At 50.5% G+C, this 17366-nt stretch overlaps 1 protein-coding gene across 1 annotated transcript in view; it reads left to right on the top strand.

Annotated features, from left to right (window-relative positions):
• LOC119784873 overlaps positions 1-15975 on the top strand; it is an 80776-nt gene extending 64801 nt beyond the window's left edge. The window contains exons 11-24 of the mRNA XM_038287134.1: positions 3-170; positions 1045-1146; positions 3572-3630; positions 4111-4258; positions 4335-4439; positions 6420-6572; positions 6643-6810; positions 6895-7068; positions 7336-7425; positions 7501-7584; positions 7670-7788; positions 7866-7974; positions 8142-8305; positions 14817-15975. Coding sequence (XP_038143062.1) covers positions 3-170; positions 1045-1146; positions 3572-3630; positions 4111-4258; positions 4335-4439; positions 6420-6572; positions 6643-6810; positions 6895-7068; positions 7336-7425; positions 7501-7584; positions 7670-7788; positions 7866-7974; positions 8142-8305; positions 14817-14940 — 1767 coding nt within the window. The 3' untranslated portion in view covers positions 14941-15975. The remainder of the gene's footprint in view (positions 1-2; positions 171-1044; positions 1147-3571; positions 3631-4110; positions 4259-4334; positions 4440-6419; positions 6573-6642; positions 6811-6894; positions 7069-7335; positions 7426-7500; positions 7585-7669; positions 7789-7865; positions 7975-8141; positions 8306-14816) is intronic.
• Positions 15976-17366: the final 1391 nt, after the last annotated feature.

Here is a 17366-nt window from a genome sequence, read left to right as displayed (position 1 = left end):
AGGGCGGACTCTCTCCTGCCACCTCAGAGCACAACCTCTACAGCTTCAACAGTCGCAGCACCAGTCCCATCGGCATCTCCGGCTCCATGACGACCACCTCCAGGACCCGATTCTCCACCTACGACACACTGAGGAGGAGGCCTGACATGAACCCCGCCCTCACACATAAAGTACGGTTCTCTAAGCCACGCCCCTTACTTCAGTTCCTTTACTTTATCAAACCCAAAACCAGGCCTTAGAACGAGCAGCTTGAAGGTTCTGCTGCAGGTCGAAGATTCTGCTGCAGGTAGAAGGTTCTGCTGCAGCTTGAAGGTTCTGCTGCAGGTCGAAGGTTCTGCTGCAGGTAGAAGGTTCTGCTGCAGCTTGAAGGTTCTGCTGCAGGTCGAAGGTTCTGCTGCAGGTCGAAGGTTCTGCTGCAGGTCGAAGGTTCTGCTGCAGGTCGAAGGTTCTGCTGCAGGTAGAAGGTTCTGCTGCAGGTAGAAGGTTCTGCTGCAGGTAGAAGGTTCTGCTGCAGGTCGAATGTTCTGCTGCAGGTAGAAGGTTCTGCTGCAGGTCGAAGGTTCTGCTGCAGCTTGAAGGTTCTGCTGCAGGTCAAAGGTTCTGCTGCAGGTAGAGGGTTCTGGTGCAGGTAGAAGGTTCTGCTGCAGGTAGAAGGTTCTGCTGCAGGTCGAATGTTCTGCTGCAGGTAGAAGGTTCTGCTGCAGGTAGAAGGTTCTGCTGCAGGTCGAATGTTCTGCTGCAGGTAGAAGGTTCTGCTGCAGGTAGAAGGTTCTGCTGCAGGTCGAATGTTCTGCTGCAGGTAGAAGGTTCTGCTGCAGGTCGAATGTTCTGCTGCAGGTAGAAGGTTCTGCTGCAGGTCGAAGGTTCTGCTGCAGCTTGAAGGTTCTGCTGCAGGTCAAAGGTTCTGCTGCAGGTAGAGGGTTCTGGTGCAGGTAGAAGGTTCTGCTGCAGGTAGAAGGTTCTGCTGCAGCTTGAAGGTTCTGGTCTGGCCCCATTCAGGTCTGATGGTGCAGCATCTTCTAAGTGTTTGTTCTCCACCTGCAGGTGGCGCCGGTTCACTACAGCATGCGGTCCTCTACGCTGGGAGCTCCAAACAGGAAGGACTTCATAGAAGAACTGACCAAGCAGCTGGACGCCTGTCAGAAGGTAAACCCACTCCTCTGGAAACGGGCCGTTTAGGAGAATCCAAGGAGTTTAGATTCACTAACAGGAAGTTCATCCTGGATCCTGGGATCCATTAGACACAGGAAATAATCTGGAGTGGAGTTCTGTCAGACCAGCATACCCCATCAGACCAGCATACCCCATCAGACCAGCATACCCATAGTCAACATGCGTGTGCAAAACGTCAGATTTGCGTTTATCCCTTTAGTTTTGTTAGAAAAATAGACTTTAAACGACCTAATGGACGTCAATCCCTTTAGTCACATACAAAAAAAACACAATTTAATGTCAGATCGACATACGCTTAAAAAACACCAAAAGGTTAGTAAGTAAATCATTCTTTTGTATGTGACTAAAGGAATAAACTAAAGGGATAAATGGGTGTTAACTCTGGGTATGCTGGTCTGACAGGGTATGCTGGTCTGACTGGGTATGCTGGTCTGACAGGTATGCTGGTCTGACAGGTATGCTGGTCTGACACCGGACTCTGGATCCATTCAAGGTTCTGTTCTAGAACTGATCCACTGAGGGATTACCTCTATTGCAAATACCAGAGAGGCTCTGACTATGAAGGAACAATGGCGCCTTCTAGTGGACAGCAGCAGCGCTACACTGACATTATTCCTTCTAATGGAGGACATTTTAATCCAATAAACCATTAATCCAGAATTTCATGTAGAACAATTAAAATGTTTGCATCCAGTTGATTCTCAAAACTGCTATATTGGTACCATAGTTATTCCTTGCATAACGTCATTATCTCTTTATCTGGATTTATAGTTATACATAAGCATATATATATATATATATATATATATATATATATATATATTAGTGCTGTCAATCGATTAAATTTTTTAATCGCGATTAATAGCATCAATGCCTGAGTTAACTCGCGATTAATCGCATTTTAATCGCACATTTTTTTCCTGATTGAAAATCATTTAAATACTCTCGATGACATACAAAGAAATACATACAGGCTAGGTTTGTGCCAATGTTCTTTTTTAAAAATGAAAACGGGTCACAGATACTGATTTATGCCATAGAAACATATGGCAAGAAGATGGGGAGGCATGTAGCAAAAAATAACAAATATGTAGGCAAAAAAAAGGCCCTGAAAACAGGCTGATGTAAAAGACAGTCTTTACAGTTAATACAGTCTTTTGAACAAAGACAAGCATTTTACCCTACTGCTATAAAATGTAGTAGAGTTAACATTAGATGTCAATTAACCAAGATAATAATGAACAATTTTCAATCAATACATCAAAATCAATAGACCGACATCACTAGATGGAGGTAGTCTAGAAAGTTACTTTTCAGCCTCTTAACAAAAATGAGAACACACACGTACACACACACACACACACACACACACACACACACACAGACACACACACACACACACGATACCGACCTGTTGCGTACACAGACAACAAGAGTGCCGTAGCAGATTCCATTTCACCTCAGTAATCTGTTTTCTCAGCGTATTTCAGGTTGCTACTAGTTACCAGACACTCAATTTGTTTGTTGGTGGTGGGGCTTAAAGAAAAGGCACTAGCGTCATCCAGTGTATGAGCGTCTTTTTCCCTTGAGGAGCTCCGCTCTTGAAGCCTGTGAGAAATGCATAGAGTGGGGGAAAATAGCCCCGCCTTCCCGCAGGCTGCAGCGGGATGTACTTGGAAAATTGTACCATAAAACCACATAGCGTTAATCTCACGTTAAAAAAATTATCGCCGTTAAAATGGCCTCGCGTTAACGCGTTAATAACGCGATAATTTTGACAGCACTAATATATATATATATATATATATATATATATATATATATATATATATATATATATATATATATATATATATGCTTTGACCCCTGAGCAGCAGGAACCGAGGGGTTAATTATCAGAAATAAAGTTAAAATTTTGTTCTTTTCTTTTTCTGACTAATGCAGATTTTATAGATCTGTGTTTAATGCAGAATTCATAGTAGATCAGGAATGTCTCTGGGATGGAAACCTTGGATGTCTAAAATTATTCCCTTATTGGACATTTTGTGAGACATTTTTTTATAAAGTAGGGCATTAATTCATAAAAGTTCATTTGAATTCTATAAATCAAAGTTTTCTGCCCAGCAGCAGTGATGATCTGCACGGCAGCATTCTATACCCAGCTATTGTAGCATCTAGGATAGAGCTGTCAGTCTGGGAAAGAATCTGGTTGGTATTACAAATTGTAAATCTTCTCTTTTCTTTGAAACCTAAAACAGATTAAAACTAATAATAGTTTTATATTTGGTGTTGAAGACTAAGCCTAAATCTCAGAAACACTGGATCTGACTGCAGAGAATCACTCCAGGATGATTGAAGATGGCTTCAAGGTAACGTCGATGTTTTCTGTTTCCTTCAGCGGAACAACTTCCTGGAGGCGGAGAGCGTGGAGATGGAGAAAGAGAGGGAGCAGATCAGGTCAGACTGGAAGCATTTTCATCAAAGAAGTTTTTATCTTTGCTCCTAATCCTTCCTGTTAGTGGAAGTCCGTGTCGGTGGATCTAGGATGAAGTTCTTGGCTAAATGTTTCCAGGCTGCTAGACGCTCCTCTATATACGACGACCCTGCAGCCGTAGTTTGGGAATCTTTCAGGACAGTTTAAGTTATTTATTAAAGGATTAGTTTAAAAAACTAAACTTCCAGGTGTTTGAGGCGACAGTGAAGCAAAACCAATCCAATAAACAGACACTTCTAATTCCAGCGGTTCCTGAATGCAGCAGCTGCCTAAACTCATCATCATCCTCATGTCTTTTTTTTTTATTAATCTTTTTTGTTTCAGTTTCCAAACAGTATTTATTGAAATGTTTTCTATATGAAAATGTTTTTTTTTTCGTTGTTGAAGCGACTTTACGGCTTTAATTCAGCTCCATGTGAAGCAAACATCTCATTGCTCTGCAGGTTCGACATGCGCGCCCTGCTGGTGAACAACGAGGACCTGCTGAGGACCAACGCCCAGCTGAACAACGAGATGAAGAGGATCCGGGAGCAGATGATGGAGATGGAGAAGGAGAGCCAGGCCGTGAAGGAGCAGTACATCCAGATGGAGGTGAGGAGTCAGACAGCGGGGGAGCGAGGAGCAGGCGGGTTCCAGTCTGATCAACGTTTCCTCCTTTTTTTTGCAGATGGAGGTGAGACAAGCTCGAGAAATGATGGTGGAGGCCAACAATCAGGAGTACGCCTTCAACTTCCTGCAGCAGTCCCTGAAGAACAAGATCCAGGATGCTGAGGTAGGTCTCTAGGTCACACCAAAATCATTCACAGCTCTTGGCAGCTGCTCCTGGCTGCCTCCTGGCTGCTTCCTGCCTGCCTTCTGGCTGCCTCCTGGCTACTTCCTGGCTGCTTCCTGGCTGCTTCCTGGCTACTTCCTGGCTGCTTCCTGGCTACTTCCTGGCTGCTTCCTGGCTGCTTCCTGGCTGCCTCCTGGCTGCTTCCTGGCTGCCTTCTGGCTACTTCCTGGCTACTTCCTGGCTGCTTCCTGGCTACTTCCTGGCTACTTCCTGGCTGCTTCCTGGCTGCTTCCTGGCTGCCTTCTGGCTGCCTCCTGGCTGCCTCCTGGCTGCTTCCTGGCTGCTTCCTGGCTACTTCCTGGCTGCTTCCTGGCTGCTTCCTGGCTGCCTCCTGGCTGCCTCTTGGCTACTTCCGGGCTGCTTCCTGGCTGCCTCCTGGCTGCCTCCTGGCTGCCTCCTGGCTGCTTCCTGGCTGCTTCCTGGCTGCTTCCTGGCTGCTTCCTGGCTGCCTCCTGGCTACTTCCGGGCTGCTTCCTGGCTGCCTCCTGGCTGCTTCCTGGCTGCCTCCTGGCTGCCTCCTGGCTACTTCCGGGCTGCTTCCTGGCTGCCTCCTGGCTGCTTCCTGGCTGCCCCCTGGCTACTTCCTGGCTGCCTCCTGGCTGCTTCCTGGCTGCCTGCTGGCTGCTTCCTGGCTGCCTTCTGGCTGCCTCCTGGCTACTTCCTGGCTACTTCCTGGCTGCTTCCTGGCTACTTCCTGGCTGCTTCCTGGCTGCCTCCTGGCTGCCTCCTGGCTACTTCCTGGCTGCTTCCTGGCTACTTCCTGGCTACTTCCTGGCTACTTCCTGGCTGGTTCCTGGCTGGTTCCTGGCTGCTTCCTGGCTGCTTCCTGGCTGCTTCCTGGCTGCTTCCTGGCTACTTCCTGGCTGCTTCCTGGCTACTTCCTGGCTGCTTCCTGGCTGCTTCCTGGCTGCCTCCTGGCTGCCTCCTGGCTACCTCCCGGCTGCCTCCTGGCTGCCTTCTGGCTGCCTCCTGGCTACTTCCTGGCTGCCTCCTGGCTGCCCCCTGGCTACTTCCTGGCTGCCTCCTGGCTGCTTCCTGGCTGCCTTCTGGCTGCCTCCTGGCTACTTCCTGGCTACTTCCTGGCTACTTCCTGGCTACTTCCTGGCTACTTCCTGGCTGGTTCCTGGCTGCTTCCTGGCTGCTTCCTGGCTGCTTCCTGGCTGCTTCCTGGCTACTTCCTGGCTGCTTCCTGGCTACTTCCTGGCTGCTTCCTGGCTGCTTCCTGGCTACTTCCTGGCTGCTTCCTGGCTACTTCCTGGCTACTTCCTGGCTACTTCCTGGCTGCCTTCTGGCTGCCTCCTGGCTACTTCCTGGCTACTTCCTGGCTACTTCCTGGCTGCTTCCTGGCTACTTCCTGGCTGCTTCCTGGCTGCCTCCTGGCTACTTCCTGGCTGCTTCCTGGCTACTTCCTGGCTACTTCCTGGCTACTTCCTGGCTGGTTCCTGGCTGCTTCCTGGCTGCTTCCTGGCTGCTTCCTGGCTGCTTCCTGGCTACTTCCTGGCTGCTTCCTGGCTACTTCCTGGCTGCTTCCTGGCTGCTTCCTGGCTGCCTCCTGGCTGCCTCCTGGCTACCTCCCGGCTGCCTCCTGGCTGCCTTCTGGCTGCCTCCTGGCTACTTCCTGGCTGCCTCCTGGCTGCCCCCTGGCTACTTCCTGGCTGCCTCCTGGCTGCTTCCTGGCTGCCTTCTGGCTGCCTCCTGGCTACTTCCTGGCTGATTCCTGGCTGCCTCCTGGCTACTCCCTGGCTAGAGGAGAAATGGCTCCATTCGTCTTAGATCCCAGCTGGCGGTCATCTATCAGCTGGACGTTAAGCTTCCATTGAAGCGTCCGGCGGATGCGTCTGAGGATCAGAGAATGTGACGCTGCTTGTTTTCAGGAAAAGGAAGCAGAAGGTTGATGTTTTCCTCTGATGTTTCCTGCAGGAGAACATGGAGAAGCAGAACCAGCACGCCAAGGGTCTGGCTGAGAAGCTGTGGCTGGCAGAGAGGCAGATCGAGGAGATGGAGGTGGACAAAGAAACCCGAGACAAGAGGACAGCTGATCTCAACAGCACCATCCTCAGGCTGGAGGAGGAGGTACAGGAGCGTTCTCAGGGTGCAGCTCCGGGTCCTGCAGGACAGCAGCTGATCTTCTGGATGTTTTTAGCTCGGCGAGGCGCTGCAGATCTCCACCCAGAGCTCGGCAGAACTGAACCTGCAGCACAAGCTGCGTGAGGACGCCCAGAACCGAGTGGATGAGCTGGAGGAGCTGATTCTGGAGAAGGACCAGGAGATCCAGAGGCTGGAGCTAACAGTCAGCAAACTGCAGGGAGAGGTCAGTGGAGGTCATAGCAGGGGGGGGGGGCGCGGCCGTCCCGCCGGAGCTTCAGGTTCTCCGTGGGTTTCTGTCTGGGTCCAGGTCTCTGGAAAGCTGATCGATAAGGAGCGCAGCCTGGAGGACGAGATCCAGCTGAGGGAGCGACTGCAGCTGCAGGTCCGGCAGGCGGAGAGGACGGTGGACGACCTGACCCTGGAGCTGCAGGCCACCAACCACACCAAGGACGACCTGACCAAGCAGCTGAAAACCGCTCAGGTACCGGAAGACTAACAATCTTTAAACATTATTTGAGTTAATCTCCCATTTTAAGAACATTTCCTTTAAAAAGTTTGTTTTTATCCCTGAATGAAAGCCTGACTGCGTGAAGGAGCCTCCAGTTGATCAGAATGTGAACCATCAGTTTGGCTTAATGAGGCATTAATGAGGCTAATCCTGTTTAACGATCAGCTGCTTTACCCTGAAAACACCCCTTCCTGTAACTTCTAGAATAAACTGAAGCAGTTTGTTTTTAACCACTAACAGGAGAAGCTGATCGACCTGGAGAGCGAACTGGAGGAGCTGCAGGACAGCGAGCGGCGGTGGGCCGCCAAGCAGAAGAAGGCCATCGAGCAGGTAGGAGATGTTCGCCGAGGAGAAGAACCATCTGGACCAGAACCGGGCCTTTAACCTGTCCGCCTCCGCTTTCAGACCGAGCAGCTGCAGCTTAAGCTGATTCAGGAGAAAGATCTGAGCGACCAGCTGGAGATGGAGAAGACTTTCATGGAGAGACAGGTAACCCTCCCAGAGGCGTCGGCAGTGTTCGCCGTCCCCGCTGGCATGATGGAAGCTGCATTAATGTCTGGATCTGTCCGTGCAGATCAGAGACCTTCGCCTGCAGGTGGAGGACCTGGAGAGCTCCAGGGTCCAGGAGGACGTGGTCTCCCGAGCCGAGACCCGGTCCAAGGAGCTGGAGAGCGCTCTGAGAGCGGAGGAGAGGTGAGCCCGATTCCAGACAGACACGCGGAGTTTGAGACGCCCTGCAGAGCGTCATGGCTGCTTCCATGTTTCTGCAGGAACAAAGCAAATCTGAGCAACACCATCAGTAAACTGGAGAGGAAGATCAACGAGCTGAACGACCAGATGGAGGAGGAGCAGCGGATCGCCACCGAGCAGAAGGAGCTGGTAAGACGCTGCTGCAGGGTTCCTCCACTGGGGGCAGCAGAGCGCTGAACCCCTCTGGTTTCTAGATGAACCGCTTCCTGGTTCTTCCACACGCTTTTTAAATCAGTCACGCTTTAAAACGAAAAGAAATGGCAGAACTGACCCAGCTGGTTCTCCTGGTCCTGCAGATGAACCAGAGGATCCGGACCCTGAAGCGGCAGCTCAACGAGGTGGAGGAGGAGGCCACCAGGAAGGAGGCGCAGTTCCGCCACCTGCAGAGGGAGCTGACCGAGGAGAGGGAGACGACCGGCCGCCTGCAGAGGCAGCTGATGGACCAGCACCTCCAGAGCAAGTAAGGCGGAACAGCATGGCCAGTTCTAGATGGGGGCCAACGGGGGCCAGGGCCCCTGTAGATCCTGTCCTGGTCCCCGTTTCTACCGAAGACATAATACTCAAAGAAATTCTAACGATGATCTGCGCTGGAACACGGTTACTGATAGCTCCTTTGGATCTATTTCATTTTTTTCTTGAAAATATTCAGTTTTACTAATTATTTTGTTAAAACAGGTGATAGCTTCAGTGCTAATGAGGTAGGATGCTAGTTCTATTTCATCCCTACTGACCGCCAGAGGTGGTGCTTCAAGCACTGAATGATCATTCATGCGCATGCGCAGGTCGAGTATTAATGACAACAAAGTCAGCTGTGACCTGCCGGGGACCCACGTGACTCTATATAGTCACGTGGCACCCGGCAATCAATCCCTTTTGTTCTTCTCGCGCGCAGGTGTGTTGAGTACAGGAGTGTGGTCGTGTGAAGCTGCTTGCTTCTGTGTATACCACTAGTTTCCTGGCTGCTTGTTGCTGGTAGCCCCGTGACCGGGTTTGGTCGGAGCTGCGGGTAAGTCTCGCCCTCCAGGGGCTGCACAAGCTGCTTTCACCTTACCAGATCTGCGGTGACTGGTAAATTTTCGTTCTTTTCTCAGCAGTAGTTTACTGTTCGCTTTGATTTGCCACGTTAATTTTGTGGCTCTTTTGACTCACGGTAGCGTTTCTGCTCGCGCTGAGTTGTTTTCAGTTTGTTTACCTAAGCCCACCAGTAGCGTTTCTGCTCGCGTTGGGTTCTTCTATAGTTTGTTTATCTACACTCACCAGTGGCGTTTCTGCTCGCGCTGAGTTGTTTTCAGTTTGTTTGCCTAAGCCCACCAGTAGCGTTTCCGCTCGCGTTGGGTTCTTCTATAGTTTGTTTGCCTAAACTCACCAGTGGCGTCTCTGCTCGTGCTGAGTTCATCTTTAGTTAATAGTCGAGTCGCCAGTAGCGTTTCCTGCTCGTGTTGACTTGTCCTTGGTAGCGGGCTGATCACGCCTTTCAGCAGTATGATGCTGGATAGTTTATGTTGCTCGACCTGTCTGGCTCCACTTCAGCCCGATGACGGGCATGACTTGTGTCCCTCCTGCCTCGGTGTGGAACATCTCCGGGAGGCGCTGTCAGATGACGCTTGCCCCAACTGTCGCGTCATGCCCCGGTCGGTCAGACTGGATCGGTTGGCTGCACTGGAGCAGCCTACCGACTGGGCGGGCGCTTCGCCGCGTGCTCGTTTGCCGATGGAGAAAGCGGTGTGCAAACGATCTACCGTGGCTGCACCTTCGGTACCGACAAAGCGTGCTAGACGGACCGATGCAAGGAGGTTGTCCACGAGAGTGGATCATCTCACTACTGAGCTGGCCCAAATGAAAGCCCTCCTCCAGTCCTTTCAGACTGCTGGTGATCGTGGCACGGCTCTCCCTACCGAGCAGGATGAAACGTCAGTCAATGACGACGATGCTGTTTCTGTGGCGGCCTCTGGCACCCATTTCTGTGAGGACCTTCCGGAGCTGGGCTCCGGGGCCTCTGGGTCGGACTCCATTGCCTCCCAGGAGGATACGGGGGAGTCTGTGACATCCGCTATTCGAACGGCTCTTGCCCGTTTACAAATTAGTGTTCCTCAGGCCCAGCCTGCGGCTTCCAGCGCCTTCTTTAGGCGCAGTAGGTCAGAGACTGCCTTTGTGGTTCCTCCCTTGGCGGAGTATGTGCGGGAACTGCATGCTTGCTGGTCAGACACCAAGGCGTTTTCACGTCTGACGACGGATGGCAGGGTCCTGGCAGCTATGCAGGAGGCACCCAAGGTTGGCTTAGGGCAGATGCCAGCGGTGGAACCGGGCATTGCCTCTCTTATAATCCCGCCTGATGAGGCCTTGCGGCCCAATGCCCGTTGTCCGCGTCCTCAGTGCCGTATTACCGACGACCTTCTCTGCAAGGCCTATGACTCTGGGGCCCGCATGGACCGGATTGGGAACTCTCTCTCCCATCTTATGCTGGCCCTGTCTTCCTCCTTGGAATCTGTTCCGCTGGATCATGCCACGCAAGGCCTGGTTGATGCATCTCTGCAGGCCTTTGCTCTTATGACGAGGGAACTTGGACGCACACTCTCCACACTGGTTCATGCTCGCCGGCAGGTCTGGTTGGCGCAGTCACCACTAACTGAGCCTTGCAGGAGGACCCTCCGGGCCCTGCCTGTGGTCCCGGGGGAGCTTTTTGGTTCTGCGGCACTGGACGCCTTGGACCGTACGGCTCAGGCCTCTAGAACGAGGCAACAGCTGGCAGGGCTTCACAGACGTGATCGCCAGCCGGTAAGCACCTGGGCAGCTGCGGGTCCTTCACGGAGGTCCTCAGTGCCTTCTCCTTCTCCCACTGAGCCCCAGGGTCTGTTACCAGGTCAGAGATCGGTCCAGAGACCTGCTCTAGATCGGAGGAACAGAGCTCGAGACCAGGCTGGGACAAGGTCCTTTCATCCCTTTCGAGCCGCGCAGTCTGGCCGGCGTCCTCCCGGGCCTTCGAAGGGCCGGGGGACACGCAGATGATGCCTTAGGGCCGGCGGTCGGTTATTTTTCCCCGGAACAGCTCAGCTTCTGGGCTGCCCACACCCCGCCCACACCCCGGACTTGTGGGTGTTGTCCACCCTGTCCCGGGGGTACCGTCTTCAATTCCGCCGCCGGCCACCTATCCCTGGCCCGGTCAGGATGACTGTGATCCACGACCCGGTGAAGGCACAGGCACTGAACCAAGAAATCTGCACCTTGCTGGCCAAGGGTGCTATAGTGCCTGTGGACCCCCTGCTGGATCCAGGAGGCTTTTATTCCACGTATTTTCTGGTTCCGAAGAAGACCGGGGGCCTGCGTCCAGTCTTGGACCTCAGAGGCCTGAATGTGTACTTGAAGGCCATGCCCTTTCATATGCTGACCACCAAGGAAGTGTTGCAGGCGATTTCCCCGGGCGATTGGTTAACTTCCATAGATCTCAGGGATGCTTATTTTCACGTTCCGATCGCTCCGCCCCATTGGCGGTTTCTTCGTTTTGCTTTTCAAGGGAGACATTTCCAGTTCAGGGTCCTCCCGTTCGGACTTTCACTGTCCCCCAGGGTGTTCACCCGATGTGTTGCAGCGGCCCTCTCTCCTCTGCAGGCACAGGGATTGAGGATCCTCCCATATCTGGACGACTGGCTCATTTGTGCTGCGACGTGGGACCAGGCGGTTCGAGATACTCGGTTAGTGCTCCATCATGTGGGATGCTTGGGCTTGCAGGTGAACATGGAGAAAAGCAGTCTGACTCCCTCACAGGAGACTGTCTTCCTGGGCATTGCCATGGATTCCATCTCAATGACTGCTTGCCCGTCCCCCCAGCGGGTGGACAGTATATTGAGCGTGCTCCCGGAATTCAGGCGCGGCATGGCGCTGCTTCTTGTGCGGTATCTTCGACTCTTGGGCATGCTTACAGCTGCGTCCGCCGTAGTGCCCTTGGGGCTGCTGTCATTGCGGCCCCTCCAGATGTGGTTGAACAGCTTGAATCTGGATCCCACACGGAACACTCATCGTCTCCGAAGACTTCGGGTGGGGCCTTAGTGTCTTCAGTCTCTGTCCCAATGGAGGGTGAGGTTGTTTATGACCACAGGGGTCCCGCTTGGTTCCCTCCCGTGTCGTCGGGAAGTTGTGTTTACAGATGCATCCTCCACGGGCTGGGGTGCAACCTGGCGGGGTCAAATGGCACAGGGGACATGGTCCCAGCGGCAGGGCAGGGAACACATCAATGTCCTGGAGTTACAGGCTGTACTTCTGGCTCTTCAGAGCTTTCTTCCAGGCTTGCGGGGGAAGCACGTGCTTGTGAGGTCAGACAACACCACAGTGGTCTTTCACATCAACCACCAGGGGGGAACGAGGTCAAGGAAACTGTTGTGCTTGACTCGACGGCTTCTGACCTGGGCAGCTCCACGCATAGCCAGCCTCAGAGCAGCCTACATCCCAGGGCCGGAGAACGTGCCAGCAGATTTTCTATCCCGTCAGAAGCCGCTTCCAGGGGAGTGGAAGCTTCACCAAGAGGTGGTGGAGTGCATCTGGAAGGTCTTTGGCAGGGCGGACGTGGACCTCTTTGCCTCAAGGGACGCATTTCACTGTCCCCTTTGGTTCTCGTTGGACAACAGCAGTCCTCTGGGCCACGATGCTCTGGCACACGACTGGCCCCGGACCCTCCTTTATGCCTTTCCGCCATTCAGCCTACTTTTTCAGACTCTCCTCAGGGTACGTCAGGAGGGGCACAGGGTCCTGCTGGTGGCCCCCTACTGGCCAGCGAGGACTTGGTTTCCTCTACTGTGCGAGCTCAGCTCCGGCTCGCCAATGCGTCTCCCCTCCAGGAGAGATCTTCTTTCCCAGATGGGGGGTCAGATCTTGCACCCCGAACCGGACCGGCTCCAGCTCTGGATTGGGCCCCTGCAAGGCCGGGGTCCACCTTCTCAAGATACACTGGGTCCATAGGGCATACAATGGCTAATGCATGGGCGCCGTCCACGCGAGCTGTCTATGCTTACAAGTGGACGGTCTTTGCGACCTGGTGCCATGATAGAGGGCAGGACCCGGTGCAGTGTTCAGTTTCTGACATACTGACCTTCCTGCAGGCATTGCTGGATCAAGGACGGTCTCCATCTACCTTAAAGGTGTATGTGGCTGCCATTTCCTGTTGGCATGTTGGGCTGAATGGTTGTTCTGTGGGCCGAGACAAGGATGTTGTACTGTTTTTAAGAGGTGCTCGGCGTTTGCACCCACCCAACCGCCCTGTGGCACCGGCGTGGGACCTTTCTCTTGTGCTTGAGGCTCTTCGGTCCCTCCCATTTGAGCCCCTGGCGTCGGCGGACCTCAAATGGCTCTCACTGAAGACTGCGTTCCTTTTAGCTATGGTTTCTGCAAAACGTGTAGGGGAGTTACAGGCTCTCTCGATAGCCGAACCCTGCTGCCGGTGGAATCCTGATGGCTCAGGCGTTACACTGTGGGCTGACGTAGCATTTATTCCTAAGGTATCACTGCCAGCAGGCAGCACCCAGCCTCTCCATCTTGCCCGGTTTGACTCCGGAAGTCCCTCTGAACCACTGTGTCCTGTTCGTGCCCTTGAGACATACATCAATGCCACGGCATCCTTCCGGAAGACAAATAGCCTTTTTGTTTGCTACGCTGGCTCACGGAAGGGTCAGGCACTTTCTAAGCAGCGACTTGCACACTGGGTTGTGGATTTGATCTCCAAGGCTTATGCCTTGCAGGACCGGCCACTGCCGGCGGGAGTGAAATGCCACTCTACAAGGGGCATGTCGACATCGTTTGCTGCTATGACTGGGGTGCCATTGGATGTTATATGCCGTGCGGCCTCCTGGAAATCACCTAGTACCTTTACTCGGTTCTACAGGGTGAATGTGGCTGCGCCCCATCCGCTTCAGGGAATCCTCGAGCAGCATGCCTCTACATCACATTAGGTGGGTGGTGTAGTCGTTGTTCCTTGAATGTTGCTGATTCCTCGTGACCTTGTTGATATGAGTCATCCAGTGCTTGAAGCACCACCTCTGGCGGTCAGTAGGGATGAAATAGAACGAAAGTTACTACCGTAACTACGGTTCTATGAATCCCGGATGACCGCCAGAGTGCTTGGTCCCTCGGAATCTCTGCATTCGCGAGAAGATTGAGGGATTGATTGCCGGGTGCCACGTGACTATATATAGTCACGTGGGTCCCCGGCAGGTCACAGCTGACTTTGTTGTCATTAATACTCGACCTGCGCATGCGCATGAATGATCATTCAGTGCTTGAAGCACCACCTCTGGCGGTCATCCGGGATTCATAGAACCGTAGTTACGGTAGTAATTTTCGTTTTCATCTGCTAAATGTTTTTTCAAAACAAATAAAAACAAATATATTAATTTTTACTGCTGAATTTATCAGTTTTTTTTGTTTTGTTTTTTTAGTTCTCATTCTGATTTCACATGTAGAGACATAGACAGGTATGGGGCATTGCAGGCTAACAAAGAAGCCAAACGACCCCCATTCCAAAGGGGTCGACCCGTTCATCCGTTTCTATTTGCATGTTTTCTAAACTAAAACCAGGCTTTGTTGGGCTGCTGGATAAAACCTGGAACTAAACGCTATTTCTGACATTTTGGATTGAAAAATCTTCCTGGATGGAAGAGAAACGTCTTCAGACTTTTTTGAAATAACCTGGATGACTGAGAATCTTCAGCAGCGTATCTCAGCATGCTGCCATCTTTATCTCTAGGAAGCCTCTCTGTGGGATGAAGGACTTTAGATATTTAAACTCCAATCGACTGGATGTAGCCACTGGTTTCCTCCCTGTCTGACTCCATCATTATTACACTGTTAAAACAAAACGCAGTTTCTAAGATGTCTGTTTTGTGGTTTAAACATGATAAAAACAGGAAAATTAGAATATATGTTGGTTTTTTTCAGCTTCAGACTGAGAAATGTGAAATGAATGAAGCTTTCTGTGTTTCTACCAGACGTAAGGAGAACCTGAGCATCCGGCAGACCCTGGACAACCTGCGGCTGGATCTGAGTGCGGACGAAGACGAGGAGGAAGAGCTGCCAGCGAACGATCCGCCAAGCAGCGTGACTAACGTCTGATGGTTCTCAGGAGGATTGGAGTTTAGCAGGAGCTCTACAGCAGAGCCGACCTTCATCCGGTGGGAAACCATCCCGCGCGTCTGGGAATTCGTTCAACACTTTAAACTGGAATTCATTCACATGTTTGATGAAATTTGGTGCTCGGTTTGTAGCAAACAGGTTATTTTTTTATCTTCCGGTGGTTTCTGCCATGAAACGACTCCAAACGTACAGGTTAGCCCCGTAATCAGGACTCCATCTAAGAATGTCTCCCTCTGCTGGCTAAAGTTGAGAACTACACCCACCTGTGGCTCCAGCTGCTGTTTTCTTTCACCCGTTTCTGGGAGCAGGAATTTCTGTGGCCTGATAGATAAAATAAGCTTTAAACATTCAGATGACACGTTTATTTTCTGTAAAGGAACAAATGCATCTGCAGTATTTTGTCTAAGATGTTTTACAGCGTCTCCGTGGGATACCGAGGGATTTGATCGCGGCTATTTTCAACTCAATCACAAGAGAGATTATTTATACATGTATTGTTTTTAAAGATAAAGTCTTTGTGGGACGTCTTTGTTTTTATTTTGCTGCTGCGTCGATGTAACTGTCTGTCTGTCCGTCCGTCTGTAGAGGAGTTCTTCCAGAGGTGGAGATTATATGAACATTTAATCTGGGGGGGCGGTGCCAAACATTCAGATTACCAGTTTACTCCCATCTCTATTGAGCACGTTTAAAGTGAGGAAATCATTTTTAAAGCACAGAGGGGATTTTTACTGAACCGTGTTCTACTAACAGCCTTTTTTAAAACTGTGGTAAAATGACCTGTTTGTAAAAAAAAAAAAAAAAAAGAGGAAATTGTTGGTTTATTGAAATAAACCTGAAACATTTTTACCGTGTTTACAATGTTTTCTTGTTTTAAACGAGCACAACATGAGGTTAGAAATCAAATGTCACACTTTTTGTTTTACACTTTGTCTTAAAGCTAAAACTATTCTCTGTCAGAGTGGGTATTTATTTTCAGCCCTTGGTGCAAACTAACATTAAAGTCTTCAAACCGTTGACATGTGATGCGTGTCGTCATTGACTACCAAATATCACTTTTCAGACTCTTGACTTTTAAAGGTTTGTAAGCAGCTCTAAGCGATTGATTCAATTCTATTCTATTCAGTTTATTTCTATAGCTCCAATTTACATCATGTCATCTCAGGTCACTTTCCAGTTCACCAGATCATCCAGTCAGATTGATTCAAAGTTTTCTATCTAAGGAAAACCAGCTGATTGCATCGACTCATTGACTCTTCAGCAATCCCTCACACTAAGCATGCTTGTAGCGACAGTGGAGAGGAAAAACTCCCTTTGAACAGGAAGAAACCTCCAGCAGAACCAGGCTCAGTGTGAGCGGCCATCTGCTGAGGCCCACTGGGGTTCAAGGAGACAGAAGCAGACATAGAAAAAGAAACATAGATACAAAAGGCAACTGTCAACCAGCTCCACAGGCGGCCCCGTCCAGGAAACACACAGCCAGGCAGACGAGCTCCGAGCCAGCTCCCATGTCAGAGGATGAAGACAGCACATCCAGTTAGTCACAGTCAGAGAAACAGGACTACACTGGATTAATGAGCCCCGTTTGACCCATTCCATCAGAAAAGCCTCAGAAAATAAGCAGAGTCCCGACTGAATGGCGGCAGTTTCTAATCTGGAGGGAAGGCAAGGTTAAGACATTAACTCTAATACGTGAATGATGTATCTGACGTACGGGACCTGCTCTCACACTGTTCCCCCAGAAGCCTTATTGCTTTACGCCAGTATTGGGCGTCACTGGGCGTGATGTGAAATCGGCGCCCGGAGAAGGAGGGACTTCATCATCATCATCATCATCATCAGTCTAAGGCAAGTAGGGCTGTCTGGTAAGATAACTCGCTCATATATCTGTATCAGAGAACCAGGCAGTGGCGGCTGGCCAATAGAGGGCGCTGGGGCGTCGCCCCACACCCAATGATAATTCAGACATAAAAAAAAAAACATTTTTATATTTAATTTTAAATTAAAAGGTAAAATATTTAAAAATATATGTATATATACACTTTAGATGTGCAAGAAAAAATATTTAATCTTTAATGACAGTAAGGCATAATTCCATTTTTAGTCCGATTCGTGACGCATTTCCACTCTAGGGCGCAAAAATCTTTGCCCATTGACTCTCGTTAAAAGTTTATTTTTATTTTTTAAATAAAGCATTTTAATGCCATGATGATGACATTTAATACATTTTAATGGCAATTAAAGCCTTAATTTAAAAACCTCATTGAATTAATTTTAAAGATTTTTTATGACCTGTGGGAACCCTGTGATCAAATTACTAAATAAAAAGAAAGAGAATTTTAATTTCTTTTTGTATTTTCAAAATATTTTAATAAAAATAAAATGTTTAAAATATTAAAATTCTTCCA

This window comes from Cyprinodon tularosa, unplaced genomic scaffold (assembly GCF_016077235.1).
Source record: "Cyprinodon tularosa strain WSP-4 unplaced genomic scaffold, ASM1607723v1 ctg236, whole genome shotgun sequence".
Lineage (NCBI taxonomy): Eukaryota > Metazoa > Chordata > Actinopteri > Cyprinodontiformes > Cyprinodontidae > Cyprinodon > Cyprinodon tularosa.
The sequence above is the reverse complement of the archived record's forward strand: the minus strand, read 5'-3'. Positions and strand labels throughout refer to the sequence as shown.